This window comes from Candoia aspera, chromosome 1 (genome assembly GCF_035149785.1).
Source record: "Candoia aspera isolate rCanAsp1 chromosome 1, rCanAsp1.hap2, whole genome shotgun sequence".
NCBI classification, from domain to species: domain Eukaryota; kingdom Metazoa; phylum Chordata; class Lepidosauria; order Squamata; family Boidae; genus Candoia; species Candoia aspera.
Window position 1 is genome coordinate 243,363,136 of NC_086153.1, and position 20,446 is coordinate 243,383,581.

General features: G+C 38.5%; 1 protein-coding gene and 1 non-coding gene across 5 annotated transcripts in view; both read right to left on the reverse strand.

Annotated features, from left to right (window-relative positions):
• Positions 1 to 17,586, reverse strand: part of NAP1L4 (nucleosome assembly protein 1 like 4) — a 50,188-nt gene extending 32,602 nt beyond the window's left edge. For 2 of the 4 annotated variants that reach the window (XM_063289356.1, XM_063289359.1), the window contains exons 1-7: positions 17,438 to 17,586; positions 13,626 to 13,659; positions 11,287 to 11,348; positions 9,407 to 9,506; positions 8,522 to 8,663; positions 7,514 to 7,600; positions 2,792 to 2,923 (exon numbers count right to left, since the gene is read on the reverse strand). In XM_063289356.1, coding sequence (XP_063145426.1) covers positions 2,792 to 2,923; positions 7,514 to 7,600; positions 8,522 to 8,663; positions 9,407 to 9,506; positions 11,287 to 11,348; positions 13,626 to 13,639 — 537 coding nt within the window. In that variant the 5' untranslated portion in view covers positions 13,640 to 13,659; positions 17,438 to 17,586. Of the gene's footprint in view, positions 1 to 2,791; positions 2,924 to 7,513; positions 7,601 to 8,521; positions 8,664 to 9,406; positions 9,507 to 11,286; positions 11,349 to 13,625; positions 13,660 to 16,967; positions 16,992 to 17,437 lie in introns of those variants that run through there. The other 2 variants (XM_063289358.1, XM_063289357.1) reach the window with 2 other exon arrangements.
• LOC134488697 (small nucleolar RNA SNORA54) lies at positions 7,131 to 7,260 on the reverse strand. Its single transcript, XR_010067015.1, has one exon. It is a non-coding gene; the product is annotated as a small nucleolar RNA SNORA54 (small nucleolar RNA).
• Positions 17,587 to 20,446: the final 2,860 nt, after the last annotated feature.

The following is a 20,446-nucleotide window of genomic DNA, read 5'->3' on the forward strand; positions in this document are numbered from 1 at the left end:
ATGAAGGCACACTGCTGTTCTTATGAAAAATGCAATAGGAAGGCTCAGCATACAAAAGAGGCAATTCAGGTTTCATTGGATGAATAATGACCACTGAAAAGGTAGTTCTGAGACAAAAATAAGATACCCATTTCAGAGGTTTGAACCAAGCTAGTTTAAGACAGTGGGAAAAGTCTGTCAATCTTAAAGAAACACCCCCTGCAAAAGTAAATACCAAGGAAGATCTCTTTTGTGTGCAGTTAAATGCTATTTTTGCCTGCTTTATAAGTCTAATCCCTTCTGGAGAAACTTTAAAAAACAATGGAGATCTAGGGCAAAGGAGGATTCAAAACTTCTGGCTTGATGTGACAAAACAAAACAGTGAAGAACAAGTTGAACTACCATAATATGCTTCCTTCTAGATAGATACGGGTGGAATCTATCATTAATTTATTAGATTTCACCTAGAATAATGGAATTTCCTCTTGTTCCCTTTAGGCATACTCTCACACTCTGCTCCCATTTTGCATTGCAAGTGTTGGAAGAAATTTTCCAAGCTGTTCCATCAGTAGAAACCACTCCTCTTAAGAGAGGTCCACAACTGGATTCTACTTCTAGTGTCTAAAACTATAAGGAATATTCTATAAGCAGATTTTTCCTTAATTTCTAAGTAATAAGCTGTACACCATCCACAATGGGGTATCTATCAGTAACTCAAAATATGCTGAACCTCAGAGGCACCACTTACTTCAACATAAATATGCCCCTGAGTCAAGTTGGTGAAACAACTTTCTTATTGACTACATAGGAGTAACTTGTCATTGCTTTTTCAGAGTTGATTTTATTTCCCGGTCTTCCATGAAACTGTGGTATTTTCTGCCCCATCAAAGGACTAATCACAGCCAAAAAAACATGCTTAGCTTCCAAGCCCAGATAAGACTGGTCAGATAATGCCACCTGTTCCAATGTGAAAAACGTAGGGGAAACAACTTTTTCTACTAACATATCAGAAAATAAGAGAGTTAAGCCAAAGCTTGATAATAAAAACATTAAGTATAAATACTTATAAAAAGCCTATACAATTATTTCTTAGACCCCCTATAATTATGTACTGAATAGACTCAGGTTAGTAGAAGAATTAGTAGAAAATGGCCTTATTTGTCAAAGGCAAGTATCACCCAGAAAATGCCTGAGAACTCTAGTTAAGAGAGCTTCAGTAATTCCCTTCCAGGAAGAACCAACAATGAAAACAAGAGTGCTTATCTGAATCATTAAAATCAACTGCAATGGATGAATCATACCTAAAACATTGAGGCTATACCTGAAGATGTAATCTAGTATTCAAAATGGGAACTCAAATACTTGGAGCAGTAATAGTAATCAACAAATCTTGCAAATGTCAATTTGTTCATTTTGTCTGTCAGTGAGCTTGAATCCAAGTTACAGGACCACCAACTACAGGAATGTTGCAAATGACAGTAGGACAATAGCTATTATTTAATGCATAGTTCCTGCTGCTACTCTGCTGGGCTCAAACTATTAGGGATAAAGCAGTAGGAATCTTAGCTACAATCATGTCATATACAAACCTTGTTGGATGAGAACAAACCTTGCACCCAACAATGTTGATTCATATGTTTCTGAAAACATCAATAAAAGTAAATAGCCTTCCCACTGTTTCTCTACTAAATTTAGTTGTAGAAGCAAACTGCCTCAGAAGCTGTAGATTTCACTGGCTAACAGAAAAAGTATTGGAGAGTATGCCAAATAGTTTTTAAAGCCAATGAATATTACATGTTCTGCTTCCACAAACTGATTTTACAAAATTGACTGCATGAAGACAGATCCATTTTTGTTTGCTCTTTCATGGGGAGGGGGGATGCACTGGACAAGGACAGCAAATTCTTAGGGTAGGCTACAAAATATTACTCAAAGACTTAGAACTTCAACTACAATTTCATACTTCCTTTTGCAAAACTCAGGAACAATAACAATAGGGCTCAGATGACTGGTTGGAATTCTAAAACCAGAGATGAGAAAAGCTAGTTTGGCTAGAAACTGGGAGACTATGAGTTCAAGTCCTGCCTTAAGCACAAAAACCAGCTGGGTGACCTTGGGCCAGTCATTCTCTCTCAGCCCTAGGAAGAAGCAGGCAATGACAAACCACTTCTAAAACTTTTGCCAAGAAAGCTGCAGGGGCTAGTCCAGGCAATCACTAGGACTTGAAGGCACAAAAAAAAAAAAAGTACAGTAAGATTCAAAGTCTCAAGATTTTCCTTTTGTCTTGCTCATTCAAACCAAAATCAAATAGCAGGCAGAATCTATGTTTTCCATTAGAAAGGAAGTATCAGAGACGTATCTTTTAATCCAGCTAAGTTTACTATTTATTCAAACTATCTATTGCCTTTGAGTAAAAGAAGGAAATATCTGATATTTGAACCACTGAGAGGCAACAAATATGGAGAAGGCAATGTCAATGAAATAATAAAACTTGTAAATTGCAAGGGAAAGGCATATTTGGAATTTGAGAGTATGTCATGGGTGTTCCCACTAAATATTAGATGTGGCCAATCACAAAACTTCCATTTGCCAAAAGCAAAACACTCTCCATTCCTAGATCCCATAATGTATTCTATAGCCCAATTTATCTTTGGTTTTTATTTGGCAGAAGAGGACATTTCCAAACAAATGAACCCAAGTAAACTGCTTAGGAACAGCATGAAAATATGTGGCAGTTTCCAGGCAAGAACTGTTTAATAATTAGATAGTGTACCATGTACACCCTAATCAAAGTAGCCATTGAATTTGTTACCTGTACTAATTCACTCAGCATATCTACATTTCTAAATATTGTGAACCAAAAATCTGGGATTCCTTTGGGATTTGTCTCTTCAGTTGCTCCTGCTTCTTTTTCTTCTATTACTACTTTATTTTTCAGGTCTCCCTAGAAACACAGAAAGGAATTTAGAAGAATGTTAAAGTTTTATGCAGAAGCTCTTCCAAAAGATTCCAAAATTATTAGAAAAGAAAAATACCTTGTTTAATCCTCTACATTTAATGCTAAAAACTAATCATCACTATAATACATAATTTGCTTTAATATCCTACCGCACTTAGGAAAATCCATGTTTATTGGTTTGTAAGTTTAGTAGATTCAACAGATTTCAAAGTATACAGGAAAGTTAGCTCTATTCATTCCCCTATTTCTAAAAACTGCCCCACCCTCCATACAACACCTAAACAGAAATAAGGGGTTATTAAGAACAGCACTTGGACTTACCATGAGGTGCCATTTTGGACACCAGAAAATGAACCTGACAGAGAAATGTTAACTCTGCCTCTTCTAATTAGAAGGCAGAGTTTAGACCTTAGCATCTGATGAAGGGAACTCCTCCCTCCTCAGTTTTGTTTGAGCGGAGGAATAAAGCCTTTCAACATCTGTATTAATTTGCCATAGGAAAACACACACAAGAATAAACATTTGCAATACACCTGTCATAACTGTTGCATTACCTAAACACCACCTCCAGTGGTATGAAAAAGGCTTGGCCTGAAAGTTGAAAGGAGGCTGATGACCTTCTGTGGTATTTGTTGTTCTCCTTGCTTAGTATATAAATACTAATTTATTCTTTATTCTTTTCTTTTATTCTTACCATCCACCAGTGTAGAATCAACAGTTTCTCCAAACAGATTATTTCCCACAAAAGGCTTGAGTGACAGATCGGTTCTCAGTTGATGGTGAGCCTGCCCATGTTTAAATCACAAATCCTGATGCACTGCCATTAAAGCTGACATTGCTCTAGATGCAAACTGCAGCTTATCTAGGGTTGTGTCAGCTATAAGTGTGGCTGTTTCTGTTACTCTGATTGCTTGGGATCTGACAGAATCTACTTGAATAGCTCGTCTCTATATTATTATAGCTCTGGCAGTCAAGAGAAGCAACAGTTGTGGCTTTGAAGCCTATGGCTGATGTTTCATGGACCAGTTTGAACATACAATCTACTCTACACCTTGTGTGGGCTGCCAGACTTCTCTCTCTTTTCACCACTGCCCAGGTAATGAGAGCTGTTACAGGCTTATCTATAAATGGGGTACCTAGCTGTTCCATGATTGATTAATTAAACAGATTTATAAGGCTACCTAACTCACAGTGACTCCGGGCAGCTTACAGAATTAAAAACCATAAAAACACAATAGACACCCCCACCCCCACCCAGTGGCAGCAAACACATTCATACCAGCCATTTGATTGACTCCAAAGCAGCCTGGGGTCCCCAGGCCCACTGACAAAACCACGTCTTCAGGGCCTTCTGGAACAGGAGCAAGGAGGGGGCCAATCTTATATCTGGGGGAATGTTGTTCCAAAGGGAGGGAGCCACTACAGAGGAGGCCCTTTTCCCTGGTCACACTAGATGTACCTCCCTAACTGAAGGGACCCACAACATGCTCTTCCTCCCCATGGTTTCCAGGAAAAGGCAGTAGAGCTCATTACCCATCAGGAAAGGATGACATTGTTCGGTCCTTGGTCAGTTTAGCCTATTCCTTCTTTATGATCTCCATGAAAAGATTTAGAAACAAATTCTTAATTCAGATTTGGTAGTTGGCAGGAACACCCCTGCTGAGGACTGCATCCCTAGTGACTCACTACCCATAGCGGCAGTGGTAGACAAGTTCACATTAATAATTTTTGCTGGTTTCGTCCTACCATGAGGAGGAAAGATTAGCATTAAATAGCCTTTGGTGTTCAGTTATGGTCTCTCCCACTTCTCTGAAATCTGCTCTTTTCCATGATCTATCACCATCCCCCCACCAGCTGAGTGACTTTCTGGGGTATCCTATGGCTGCTGTTCCTGTCTGTTGGGTTTCATCTCCTTGCCTAGCACCATGAAGCACTGGGAGGTTGGATGGAGATCCCCTCTGAGATGGTTTCCTCTGCATTGTGTTTTGCCCTTCCATATTGATTAGGCCTGTTCTTTTTTTTTTGTCTGTTGCTCCCTCTCCTGAGAGCAGGTTCTAGAATATTTCAAACCAGATGAACAAGAATGGGAATAAGAGACATCCCATAACTTTTGTGGCCCGGTATCCTCAAGCTTTTTTAGGGTCCCCATCCTCTGACAGAAACCCTTTTAGTTGTTCCTCTAGTTTCCCAACATCATGCTGGTGCAAGGAGCAGGTCTACTTATGTGTTGGAACACAGACAAAGGAAGGAGGATCAGGCTGCTGCCTGGCTTCACAGGTAGAAAGGAAGGAGGCTCCAGGATGAGCCACTACCATTGGTGCTGTCCAAGCTTTGACCTACACATCTCTGCAATTTAACCACAGGCAAAGAGGTAGCCCCTCCTGGTTGCTGGGCTGTTCTTCCCTGAATGAAAGTCAGGAGCCCAGGAACTGCAAGTTTTCTTGTCACCACATGGGATCCACTGTCCTCCCCTAAAGACATCTGGGAGAAAAAGTTGAACTAGGCTGCTGCCACTGGCTGCTGAAAAGGACACTTTGTTACTGGTATTGGGCTCTAGGCTCAAGAGCTGTGGCTTTCTCAAGCTCTGCCACTGCTGCTTTTCATGTAGTCCTCACTTAGTGACCATTTGTTTAGTGACCGTTCAGACTTACAACCAGTGCTCATACTTATGACCGTCGTAGAGTCCCCACGGTCACATGATCACGATTTGGATGCTTGGCAACCGGTTTGCATTTATGACCGTCATAGCATTCCGTGGTTATGTGATCACCATTTTTGACCTTACTAGAAGCTGGCTTCTAGTAAGCAAAATCAATGGGGAACCACATAATTCACTTAATGATCACATGGTTCACTTAACAGCCAAAGTGATTCACTTAATGACCACTGCAAAAAAGGTCATAAAATCAGGTTACATTCACTTAATGACTGCTTCACTTAGCAACCAAAATTCCAGTCTCAATTGTGGTCGTTAAGCGAGGACTACCTGTAGTCCACTTACATGTCTGGGATCTCCATGCCAGTCATTATGCCTGTCTCTGCGATCCTGCAGTGAAAATCTTTAACAGTGCCCATTTTCAGAGTTTTGCATGGCTCATCACCCTCAAGGCTATATTCAAAGGTGGGAACAGAGTATTCCTCAAAGAGCAAAAATGCTCTAAGTCTTGCCTTCTAACTAAAAGAGGTGGCATTAACCCTTTCCTACCATACTGAGTGACTGAGAATGGGAAATAGACCATATATGAAGAACGTAATGTACTAACCAATTAAAAAAATCTGGGTCATTTTGGTCACTCATTTTATCATTGTAACTAACCAGTTAGACTTCTGGGTAAAGCAAAGGATAAAAGGAGAGAATTATGGAGCAAAGGAGAAAAAGTTTCTGTCCTGCATTAAAGATGTTACTGCTGCTGGTCTAAGAAAGAAACAATTTCCCAGGACAGCAGCCATACTTCCCCTTTCATTGCTTGGTTAATTTAGCATTTTCCATCACTGCCAACCATGTCTCTTTAGACTTGCAACAGGTGATCAGAGAAATTTTACTGCTGCTTTACTGCTACATTTCATCAATTTTTCTGAGGCATATCCCATAGCATAAACAATTTTATACTACTGATTTCTGTTAGAATAGCACTTGCCCATAGTGCAGAGGCTTCTAAATAAACATGAATGCAGGAAAGGTGGGGAAAGGAAAGAAAACTGATGGAACGTGGAAAAATAGTAATCAATGGGCTATTTACAAAGTTGCTTGAAGTGAGTAACAGCATAAAGATTTGGAGAAGAACAGAAATCAATATTGAGAGAGGAAAGGATCTGGCAGAAGTATTCTGTATTAGTAGTTAAGCTGTTGCAAAAAATGTGACTTTTTTATACTGAAATTTTACCCTTTACCCTTTAACTGGTACTGTTTATTTTATTATTTTGCTTATTATATACCACCCAGGGTCGCATTGCTTCAATCAGGCAGCCATGTAAATGCAATAAACAAACAAACAAACTTTCCCTTTCTTTTAACCAGCACTTTGGATGGATTCATGCATCATGCACTAAGCCATAAATTGATAGGTCAATGTAATGTGTGAACCCAGCCATGTTGATTTGGAAACTGTGGTTTATAGGGAAATACTGCATACAAATCAAATTACTACGACATGTGCAACAATGTACAGTTAACAAGAGGCATGAAGCTACTTGATGTCACCCACAACAGAGATGACAAACAGGCAAAATAGCCTGCTTATTCTTCTAGTGGGTTTTATTATAGCACTGGAATGGAACCCATTAGCAGAAAAGGCTGTCACAACAGGTTACGAACAGTGCACATGGTACTATACTGGAATAACAAAATTAAATTTAGAACATTTGTTAACAAATTTTTGAAACAAGACATTGCATTTATGAAATTCTAGAAAGGGAAATCCCTCAAAAAAACACTAACCGTGAAAGCTGACACAAGCTCCTAATAAGTTCTGCAAGACAAACTAATGATTTTCCTTGGACTGTTCAATATGAAAGTTATATGAAATTGTGACTACCTCAAAATATTTTAGAGTTTATTTACTTATTTCCACTTACAGCTAGCTTCTCTTCATCTTCATTTTCACTGTGCCATTCTGCCTCTGCTTCGGTAGGTTCAGCAATACCAGTGATGAAATCCCTTCTCTGTGCAAGTTATACAAAATTGTAGATAGATTATCCAACAGAGCCTAAGAATACTGCAGAAATCTGAAAACAGTGATGTCTCATGTAAGTTTTAATGGCTTAGTAGAGGGGTGTAAATGTTTCAAGGTTGAAACATTCTGACCTCACTGCTATAACCTCACCAGAACTGATCCAACCTTGAAACAGCCTATTCTGTCATTACTGGAAGCGGTAAGACCCGTGTTTTGTAGCTGGACCAATTCTAGAAAGATAAGGATTGCCTGTTCCAAAGCTGGAACTCTTTTAGTGAGGTTGCAAAAGCCCATTCCAAACTCAAAGATGATATTAAAATGTTTCAGCCACAAAACTTCTTGCATACTTCTATGAATTAGTAAAAAGATTAACTACTTAATAGACAAAATACGTTTTACTTCCATACACCCTCATACTCCCAAACTTATTTTAAACAAAACAAGCAATACTTTGAGCAAATTGTGGTTTATGAAAGACCACAAAAAAGTATTAGGAACTGAACACCATTTGGACACTGTTGTCCTTGGTTATACTTTCATTTATAGTTACTTTAACATACCTAAACCTAAAACAGTACTGCATTTTTTTTAAAAGACAAATTAAAGTGAAGGAAGTGGGGACTATTGTCATGCATCAGCTGAATAATGTTGTAATTCACAGGGCCCAGAGGATTCATGAATTATCACAATATGGTAAGAGAATACTGATCCTCTAAATGCATGGCAAAACAATCAAACATAGATATCTCAGAAGATATAACTTGCAGTTATATAAAGTGACATGCTATTGAAAACATAATTATATGGAAGGACAACAATTTGTCTGGCAATGCCTAGTTTTTTCACTTACCAATAATATTTTTAATTTAGAAGATTACAAGTAAATTTAACAGATCAACCAAGCCATTACCTTATCAAAGAGAGGCTGGTAAAGAGCTGCATACTTTCTCTCTAAATCATGAACTTCTTCATAAAATTTAGCTTCTATATGCGCGCATTTCACCTGAAGCTGTTTCAAGGCATCAATTCTTCTTTTCACTGCTTTTGGTAAGCTGGTAATAAAAACAGTTCATTTAACAATAGCATCAAATATTTCCATCCAATATAAATAACTCCCTTTATTTTATATGTTTCAAATTCATAGCTAATTGCTGCAGAGATAACTAAGGGAAACATAACTTTTGTGCCTAACTGTGAAAATGTACACTGAAACTGAATTCAAAATAAAAATCTGACATTTCTATAGATATTTATGTCATCTGATAAACCCAAGTACCTCTTCTGGCTCTTAAAAATTCAAAACCTTGTTCAAAATTTCTCAGTTGTGCTTCTCTGGGAATGAAACAATAGGGCATGCATGCATGCATAAAATAAATAAAGCTGTATAGCTACCAAAGCACTATATAGCAGTTTCTTGGAAGGTTAATGTAGCTGAACGTATGTGACCTCTCTCTTCCAATGTTAAACCATTTGAGATAGCTGATCTAGTTTATAAGAGCAGAAATGCATTTCAGAATTCTAACTAATCTGCACCCAAGAGTATTTCAATATTCATGAATAGCAATGTTTAACACAGTTAATGTCTGTAAAAGGGAAAAATTGCAGCAATAAGGAAGATCAAAGTTAGAATACATGCAACTGTAACATAAAAATACATTAGTGTCCATATATCAGATCACACTACTTGAAAACTGGAGAATCTACTCTCCTCAGTCTTAGGTTCACCACACTATATTAAGAGAACCACTAACCAACTGGACTCTTTTTCAACTTCTGAGAAGGTTTTTATACGTACGTTTCAATGTAGCTGGAAGGAGTGTGAGGTGCATTATCAAGTCGATCTTGCAAAGCTGCCAAGACTTGTGGGTTCTGCATTACTTGGTCTGCTAACTTTTCTGTAAGAGGAACAGTACATTACCTAAATTATAAACCTTTAATGAATGTTTAAGGCCCAGGTCTATGTAATATTGAAACCAAAGAAAACAACAGTAACTGCTGCAGTACTATGCTCCTTAAAACACAAATAAATCCTGCTTTTAAGAAAACCTGGAGATCTATTTATTCTCTCATACTTTCTCCTGAATACTTTTTTTATTGCTTTGTTCTGTTTTTTAAATTGCAGTTATGTCTTATTTTAATACAGTGATAATTATTTAAACTGCTGCTATTAGGGGTTCGATTAACATATTTCTATGGCTTATTCTATTATCATTCATTTGTGGCAGTAGCCTAGAAATATTTTAAATGAAGAAATAAGCAAAAAGGTAAGGGAGATATTCAAATGATAGGCTGAAAGAAACAGGAGTATGTGAAATACAGTAGTAAAACTTCACAAATATAAAGTTCAGTGCCACTAAGTATCACATTATTGAAATTCCGTTGTTGTTCCTGGGCAGCATAAACTGCATTTATTTGAAATTTTATCCCATTTTATAGTAAGATAAAAAGCTAAATAATCTTATCTATATACTACTAAAACTCTTGTGTCTGTTTGATCCTTTGTAACCTTTAACTGGGAGAACCAGTGCATCACAGGCCAACAATTTTTGAACCAAGGTACCTCAAATGGGCTAACTTACAGAATGCATCCAAAATCTGAGACCCATGGAATAAAAATTTGGCAAATTATCATAAAACATTTTATGAGACAATACAAAATGTCATAAAACATTTCCTGTGGTCAACTCCTGATGTCTCACTGTGCTATATAGTTCAACACTGGCTACTTTCAAGGCAGATACATCTCTCCCTGAATTTTTAAGAACTTTTCCAGTACATTAGAAGCTCTGTCATTGTTGAAGGCATTGAGGAACCTGGTAAGGGAATATCTCTGAAACAATAACCCAATGGGTCACGGGTTGTTTAGTGCCTATTAACATTGGCATTTTAAAGCATAGTTAATACTGATATACAGTAATACCTTTTCTTTTTATATTTAATAGTCTTAAGTTATCTAAACATTAGAGCAGGGTTTCTCAACCAGGGTTCCGTGGAACCTAGGGCTCCACGAGAGGTCACCAGGGGTTCTCTGGGAGATAACAATTTATTTTAAAAATTATTTCAGATTCAGGCAACTTTACATTAAAGAGGTAAGTTTCATTCTTTATTTTAAGAATATTGTTAATGCATATATACAGGCCTACACATGAAATGAATATAATAATTGTGGAACTTCCGGCCTATATTTGAGCCTGAATGCGCAGGGGTTCCCCGAGGCCTGAAAAATATTTCAAGGGTTCCTCCAGGGTCAAAAGGTTGAGAAAGGCTGCATTAGAATATTATTCATCTCTAGTCAATACTGTACAAATACCACTGTATCGAAATAATATAATGTATTATCTATGTTTTACAACAATATTGAAAAAAGAAAAAAGTATGGAGGCATAAACATTATTAACAAATTTTTAAATTCAAGTAACGTTTTCTCCTAAGAAACAACAAAATATGCACTTATATATAGTCCCCTCCTTCCTCAAGTCTCTTCACACCACCTCTCTGCAAACAGGATATATCCCACTGCAAATGAATATGAGAACGAGCCAAGCACTAGCACAGGCACATAGCAATTACATAATTCCTCCCTGCATCAGAACATGGGTAAATATAACTCCTGGCAACCAAATAAATAATCATTCTCTTTCTTTCTATTGTTCGAAATAAATCTGAACCAGTTACCTTTTTTATCACCTGTTCCTTTAGCAGTTTCCACAGAATCCGAGGCAGCATCTTCTGCCCTACTGTGAAAAATATTTGAGACAAATAAGAACAAATAACATTCAGGTAAAGTTTGTTAAACTTTAAACTGTAAAAAAAATCATGTACTGATTTTCCTAAGACAGTAATAAACTACACCAACAAAAATTTAAAAATAACCAAAAATTTAATTTTTTATGTACCAATAATATGCACAGAAAGAACATTAGAACCAGCAACACAATGTAAAGAGACCAAATCAAAAATTCCTATAATACGTTGATTTTCAAAGTTTTTCTGACACAAGAAACTTCCACTGGTAATACATCATTATTTCTAATTTTAAAAGTAGAAGAAAATGTTTACATTGTGCAAATTAATTGCTGGTACAAATCAAATGATCAGAGAGTAAACAGACCACTGCTAGAAAATATAAACAAGCAAACACCTTATGACTACTTGATGTGCCCTGGCAATTTCCTAGAACAGGATTTGCTTTCTGTCAGTGATTCAGATTTTGAATGCCCAAATATATTCACAAAACTATAAAATAAAAGCACATTTAGAAAACAGACTTTAAAACGCTTTAGAAAAGTATGTTTTAAAATGCTACGGTTAAAAAAAAAAAGGCTACTAAAAAACTGACTGGTGCCAAGCACGCTCCCCTGGAAAGGACATTCCTTGTTGAGTATAGCTACCAAAATTCCTCTCTCTTGCTGTAATAATTTTCACCTTTAATGGGCTAGAAGCTGAAGATAAACAATAGCAGATACCCTGAGAGCCACTCTGGTCTAGTGGTTAAGGGGCTGGGCTCGAAACCAGGAGTCTGTGAATTCTAGTTCCGCCTTAGGCATGAAAGTTGGCTGGGTGACCTTGGGCAAGTCACTTTCTCAGCCCAACTTGGTGCAATGTAGACTAGCCTCCTCATGATGCACCCCGGGCAACGTGACTTGTCACGGCTAAATAGTCTACACATCTGGCTGCTGGACCTCACAAGGATTTCCCAGCAAAAAAAGCAGCATGAACACCAAACAGCTATGCCATACGATTAAAAAAAAAGGCAGATAACCTTATAGTAAGGCCAAATAGGTATGATAGAAAACATTTCTTTAAATACTTCAATATCAAGCTATTACAAGTTCAAAAGGTTAGCATTTCCTATCTGAATTGGGCTCCAAAGAAACAGAGAACTATTAAAGTTCTTTTCAGATTGGCAGGGCAGAACCAAAACAAGGAGTGTTATAAAATCATCACTATTGTATTTTAAGCAATATCACATATAACAAAGGAAGTTGGAATGCTATTATAAACATGGCTAACTATCTTTCTTCAGAGAAACCTGGCACACCAACAAAAGGAAAAGGCTCTGAGCCATAAGATGGACACAATTAGAAACCTAAATTTCAAATCTTTCCTTCAAGAGATGTACAGTTTAACCAGAACTTGTTGAAAAGCATTTTCCACAATGAGACTTAACAGAACTCTCATCTTTTGTCTCGATTAAGCTTCAGTTCTTCTTCAGACCACTACTGAATTTATGCCTTGGATAAGCACTTCCTTAGCCTCTAGTGACCCAAATAAGAAGCTTAGCTTCATTTCACATTCCCAGATAATATGTCCCAACAGCTTCATATGTAAGGAAACTATGAAACATTTTGGAAAGCTATAACAAATGTTGAATTGAAATCTCCCCTGCAATCCCTGAGTTTCAAGTAGGCCAGGATGACAGTTTCTCTCAAAAACATCAATTTCTCTCTACTAGATATAGCCAGGCATAACGGCTAATAGTTAAGGTTGGTTGAACTCAAGACTTTATCATATCAACTGAGAGCAGATGGTGTTTTAGATATCCTCAGAAACTGATCTGCTATAATGGATTTTATCCTTGAAATGTTTGGCAAGTGTATTATATCAAAAAATCAACATTCTTCACAATTCTCTTATTAAAAGAAATTAAACACCACTCAGTGATTGGAAGGTAACAAGACAGCAGTAAATGGTCTAAAAATAGTTGTGGCCCATCTTCTTGGCAAGTGTAGCCGAAGTCATGTATTAAGTATGAGACAGTGCTATTCTAATGCATACTACAATTAAACAAGTGCTTCAGCACATGTCCCTAATATAAGAGCAAAATAATCTTAGTGAAGAACTACCACTGAAAAAATTCAGCAGATAAGCTGTAAAAGCAATACTGAACATCAAAAACCCTTTCTGATGATCTATATTTTATCATATTTTATATTTTCAAACATATTTTTCCTAATGAAACAAAGTAATTTCCTTATACATCATTTTTTAGAAACAGATGTTCAAGAGCTTACCTGTTTTCTGCCATCTGTAAGATCTTTTATCCACCTGTAACACAATGCATATAGTTTGAAGTATACAAATGCATATAATGCATGTAGATTGAAGTATACAACTTCCATTTACAATAAAAAAAGGATTATTGTTGCATGTTATGGATGCAATCCATCATTTTCATTAAAAGAGATCTACTCACAGGATGTCAATCAGAAATGATTTTCATCAATTCTTCCAAGCTTGTAGTCTAGTACAAACTTTCGGAGGACTGCTCAAACCTCTAGAGCACCATTTCAGAAAGCATAAGAGGAATTGACAAAATCACCTCGACCTCCCACTTTCATGCAAAGAACTTCCATTGACTTGGAAAACCTAGCTCTCCCAAGCTAACATTAATTAGTATTATGGCCCAGCTAGATGGCAGTTTGGCAAAATGCCTGGATAAATGTTTGGAGAGACCCCTAGGAAATTCCCCGATTATAAACTAGATTAGGAAGCAAATCATCATCATCATCATCATCATCAAAAAAGTCAATGCTAAATCACTTAGGTACTAAAGTTACCAGGAGTTGAGCTCAGGTTAAAGACTTAACTTTTTTTTAGTATTGTAAATCTACTCAAATTGATTTTAAGGAACATGCCTATAGGCGGAGAATTTTTTTTAAATTATTATTGTACATTGTTCTAAGCCCAAACGACCAACCTACATTATGGCTTAGCACAATCGTTTTTTATATTCCCTATTTTGATATACAGAGTTATCTGTATCAAAGCAAATTACAATGCAATTTTGAGCATTTACTTTCAATTAAGCATTAAAAGCAAGTTCTTGTCTGAAGAATGTAATTAGAATGTAGCTCAAAATTATATTTTAAGTAAAACTAAAGCAACTTTACTCCAAATAGCACTTTACTGAAAGAATGCTACTGAAATACAATCTTAGTATTAAGAAATGTTTAATGTAAAATATGAATATTTTATAGTATTATCATATTAAGCCAGAGGATTACTTGAATTAAGGCTTTTATTGGACATGTGACCAATTTTAAAGGAAGAAAACATTGAACTACTGTTGGAGTGCTGCCCTCAAAATTAGTCATTTCATCTCAAAGAGCAGACGGTAGGAAACATCATGACATATTCTTTCAGCTTTTACCTATAAGGACTGCTCTGAAAAGTTACAGACTTCCCTTTGCTCTATTCATCTGCCACTAAAACCTTCTCCACCAAGGGTTCCTTAAAACTCCTAAGCAGCTTTAGAGGAGGAACATATAGTATTGTACTGTCAGACACTCTTCCAAAGGTGATTGGCACAACTGTATGGAGACCAGATAAGTAACACTTCTCCCCCTCTTGTTACAAAGCACAACGCTCTTCATGTTTACTCTGAAGAAAGTCACATCAAGTTCCAAAATACTTTTAAATATAGCAAATCACACACATACATACATACATATACCCACATATATATATATAGAAAACAAATATTATAAACACAGACAAGACTCTTGTGGTATCCTAAAAACTAATTTTATTATTGTATATGCTTTCATGGGTTATTATATGCAGTAGTACCATCCATTTGAGCTGGTATGATATTTCAGCTGGCAAGTGTTTGTACTTTGGAAGTGTGGCAGTACAATGAACTATTTGTTATAATTACAGTAATTGCACCTGAATATCAGGCCTTGCATACTGCCAAGTCTATTTTACACCATTATTTTGGATTACTCTTCCCAGCGTCCAACTAGAAGCATCTGGGGTGCTCACAAGCAGGAGGGTAAGATGTACCCTTCTCTCACCGTTTTCCTGAAATTAGTACTGGAGGCATGCTACCCCCCAATCAGGAGGTAATATTAATCTTTCAAGACAAATGGCCCTTGGTAGTCCTATTGGCCGTAAATGTTTCCAAGACTTTTAAATTCATCACATCTCGTGGTACTGAATTCCACGGTTCAATTATGCATTATGCATACATTCCCTTAGCGCCTCGTGTGGCGCAGAGTGGTAGGTGGCACTATTGCAATGGAAAATTCTCCCCATGACCCGAGTTTGATCCCAGCGGAAGCTGGATCCTCGGGTAGCCGTCTCAGGTCGACTCAGCCTTCCATCCTTCCGAGGTTGGTAAAATGAGCACCCAGCTTGCTGGGGAAAGTGACGACTGGGGAAGGCAATGGCAAACCACCCCGCTATAGACTGCCAAGAAACATCGCGAAAGCGGCGTCCCCACAAAGGGTCAGACATGACTCAGTGCTTGCACAGGGGACCTTTCACCTCATCATACATTTCCTTAGAACTCAGTTGGGTTTTATTTTGAATAAAAATAGACATGATCAGGTGCACATTGAATTTACATTGCTGCTCTTCCAAAAATAAGGCAGAGAAATGTCATATAGGTAGTCCTTTTTCAGTGCTGTTTGCAGTTACAACCGTGATGAAAAAGTAAGTTTATGACCAATCCTCACATTTATGACCTTCGCAGGTCTGTAAAGCAATGGAAAGCTGAAGTAAGATCATAAGCACAGCTGCAGTTTCACTTAGCGACCGCTTCACTTAACAACCTTGTTGCCTGTCCCAATTGTGGTCATTAAACTTGGGCTACCTGTACAGCATTGCAAGCATAGCACAGAACAAGGACACATTAAGAATTAACATGAAGTTAGTATTTCTAGGAATGTAACTCAGCATTTCTAGGAAAATAAAGTAGTATCAACGCTACAATAACTTCCAGAAAGCCACATTTTGAAAAAGTTATCATTAGCTATTCCTGCACTAGAGAATTTCAGTTTGTATAACAACATTCAATGAATTGAATATAATTTTTGCATTACATATTCAATTTTAAGCAAGATTTTTTCCACAGGAGACCAAATCAATTTTAACTAATTAAAATGGCACAACTAATTTTCATGCCATTTCACTATCTTGAGTCACAACGTGATATCCTTTTATTTTTTCTTCATCAGTTCCTTTCAAACTTGAGGCAAGTAGTAGCAAATTAGCTCTCTGAGCTTACAAAATGTGCAGTTTTATTGGAATCTCACATCGCCATACTAAACTAATGTAGAAAATTATGGCTTCCATTATAGAGCTCACAGCCATAAATCCTCAGTGTATACAACGCGAGTGTATGTTTTCAAGAGCGAGGAAGGAAAAGGAAAAAGATGGAAGGAAAAACTTCTCAAATTAAATATTAAAAGACCTACGTCTGGGGAAAAAACTGGCGTACATTTTTATGAAAAAAAAACATTCATAACTCATAGAGGGCGTTATTAATTTACAGGCACTTCCCTGAAATTCCCGCTCTTGTTTTTCTCCGCATAAATCTTCGACCACAATATTTAAACCAGGTGGCCTACCCAGCCGAGCAAGAAAGCACCAAACACATGGCTGAGAAACGGCAGAGCAGGAAGAGAAGACTAAAGGAAAGGGACCGCCCCAAGAAGTGGAAACCAAACGTCTCTCCTCCCACCCGCATGTGGCAACCTGGGCGAGAGTCAGACTTCCCGTCATCTCCGCTTCCACGGTCCGGAATGGACCTCGCGGCCGCTCCTTAAAATGGTGCCCGGGCTAGGACCGGACTACCCCACCCGCTCCACCACTTATTTCTCCCCCTAGCCGGGCCTGGCACACGCATGGGGAGAGGGGGGGTAAGCGGCCGGCCTCCCTCCCGCTGGCCGTCGTCGTTATCGTCTTCCCCTCCTCCTCTTCCTCCTCCTCCACCTCCAGCCGGCCAGCCTGACTACCTGCCGCAAAAGCAAAAAAGGCCGGTGGCGAGCGAGGCCCTGCCCCAACTCTGCCTCCTGAGGTCTCACGCTCGCTCTCTCACCTGGTCCGGCCTCCGCGTCTCCTCACGCCCGCAACACCAGCAGCCAGGCGGATCCTCTCACAGACTCTCTCAGGGCTGCGCCGCCCCGAACAAGGCCGCCTCCCATTGGCTGACGACAACGCACCCCTCCCCCCGCAGTAAAAGCCACCTCGATTGGTGCAAGGTTAGCTGCGGTCGCTGCTCCACACGCGGGACATGTTGACTTTCCGGCAGACAGCGGATTAGCCAATTGCTGCGTTGGGAAAGAGGGAGGGAGGCAGGGAGGAAGAACCGGAGAGCTAATGGTGGCTGGGCTCGCCCCAAGCGCGAGAGCGCGGTAGAACAGGCGGGAGAGGGAAGCGCGCGCAGCGTGCGCGGTAGTTAGCTGAAGGTACAGCGGCTTTAAAAGCACCAGTCCTTGGGAAAGCGAGGTCTGATTGCTCAGCCGGTGCTTTCGCTTTGTGGCGTTATTTGTGATGAGCATCTGGCGTCTGAAACCTAGCCAGAAACATCCGATCGACATTCTACCTCTACACGAGTGTGTTAAGTAAAAAGGGAAGGGCGCCAAGCATCGTATCTGCGGGAGGGACAGCAGCTTTCTTGCAAAGGACGCAGTGGGGACGCTTATTGGAAAGAACAAACCTGTTTATATGCTAGGATTTAGCTGCCGTGGCAGTTGTCCCACCTTTTCCTTCAGAATGATGTCAAACCAAATAATAGCAAAATCACCAGTCTGGCGCTCTCCAGATCTGGACGGGTTGGCTGAAGATGGTGGTGGTTATAACCCAACACGTTAGGAAGGTACCAAGCTGGGAAAGGCTATTTTGTAGAAACATAGATGATGAAATATGTGTCAGTTCCAGCACGGAAAAAGAATTCTGTAAAAGGTTTGAGCGTGTTAGCATTTGCAAAAAGAGAATTACTGTACTCTTTTCTGGATTATGGGAAATGTGCAGGAATTCTCTTAACCAATTTTATCATAAATGAAATTGAAGCTGAAGCTGTCACCTTACGCAGTAGATTCCTGACACAGTATTGTTGTCTTGGGTCTATATTTCTGTATACGAAAAGAAAGAAGAAATAGCATTATATTTATATTCTTTCCTGTGGAATGATGTCTAAGCCACAGTCCTGCATGCATTGATTCTGAGGTAAACATTCTTAAGATTAGCGTAGGGCTGGGTGGGGACTCTGCAGCTACATAGGACAACATTTTACAGCAATATGTTCTTTTATTGAGATATCTGAGTTCCTCAGTTTGGGAAGAAAACTGGTCATAAACATCTAAGACAGAAGTTAATGGAAACAATCCCACTGGGTTCCCAGGCCATCAGGAGTGGATTTCTTCCACACAGGAGGAAATCCATTGCTCTTTATTGCACAGAAGGCATGAAAGCATGTGTAGTAGGGCTAGCCCTAACATTAGACAGAGTGAGATAGCCAAGTCTTATGGGACAGTCCTATGTGTGTGACTTGGCCTGCCTTAGTTCTCTTAAGTTAGCCTGAAGCTCTCTGGACTGGTGAATGTAGCCCATTAAGTTTATTTCTGTATATAGACGGGGAAGGGAGGTATATTTTTTTCTCAGAAAGACAATTGTCTTGCCCTACCCTGCTATAGAACAGAAAGTTGGACAAAGGATGGTAGACATGACGACTATAACTCCCAGTCCACACAGCACTCTGGTGCAGCATTTTTGTCCATGCTGTGAAAGAGGAGAAAACCAATCTCTATTATGCCTCTAAGGGTTTCTCTGAGTAAACATGTAATTCGCCTAAAGCAACTCCCCCCCTCAACAATGCAAAAGTTCCCCTCAGAATTTAATTTATTCAATTGCTGTTTTACCAGCTTACAAACTAGAGCTTAGAAATTACTCATTTATATGTTTAAAAAGTAAAATATCCACCAAATTGTTGCTCACCTGTGTGGTCCACATGCATTCTTGTTTGTATTCATGAAACGACAATCATTCATCCTTTCCTAGCTGCTTGAGATTTGTTGGCTTACTTCTTCATAATGCAAGCAGCTCTGTGACATAGTCAGAAATGAACATTACTATGGCTGCTGATGTCACAAAGCAAGTGTCGAATGGAGAATATAAGAGTTATAATCATATGCATGTATCTGGAGAGCACAAGATTGGGGAAGGCTATCCTAAAGAGTCATGAGGAAGACACGTGGGAGGGAAATCCAATTCTGCATTAAAAACTAAATTCCAAAGTGATCCCCAGTGTGCAGAAAAAACACACTTCAGTGTTATTGAATAGTGGATAAATAAAGTTCACTATTCAAGGCTCTTTCCCTTTCACTTTAACAATGTCTTCCTCTCTTTCTTCACATGCTAGCTCTCAACAAGCTCCATTCTCCATAAAGGTTCTCCCTCTGTTCCTCCACCTCTTGTAGGGCTGCTGCATGGAGAAGGGTTTAGATTCCTCAAACCATTTCAACACTAATAGGCCACTTGCCTGTGCTATCAAAACAAGGGCAACTGGATAAGTTCCCCGATATATGGAAGCTGTTATACATGTAGAAAGAGTCATGTATTAATTTACTGAACTGTGATTCACTTTCCCTCTAAAAGGAGGTCCCAGAAGACTCATATAAGTACAAACGATTTCACAAAAAACAGTATTTTAAAATATGGAAAAAAATGATACAATTCCATGAAATAATGTAATTTGAATTGGACAAATACAAATAAGTAAAAATAAATGCTTGCCTAAGATGTGGCATCTATCTGCATTTCAAAAGTAGATGGTATACCCATATATATCTTCCAACAACTTACAGGCTGTTTCATCTATGAAAACACTTTCTATAACAAAGATACTTGTGACCTTCATTGTTAGGGAAGACCAATATCAGTTAATAAGTTGTCAAAACATCAGTGATTTGATCCATAGACTTATTTATCCAAGCATGGAATTTATTTATTTATTTATTTATGAATGAATGAATGAATGACAAGGATGTATGTGCTACCCTATCTCAAGGCATTCTCTGGTTTATAGCAAAAATATTGACAATTCTGA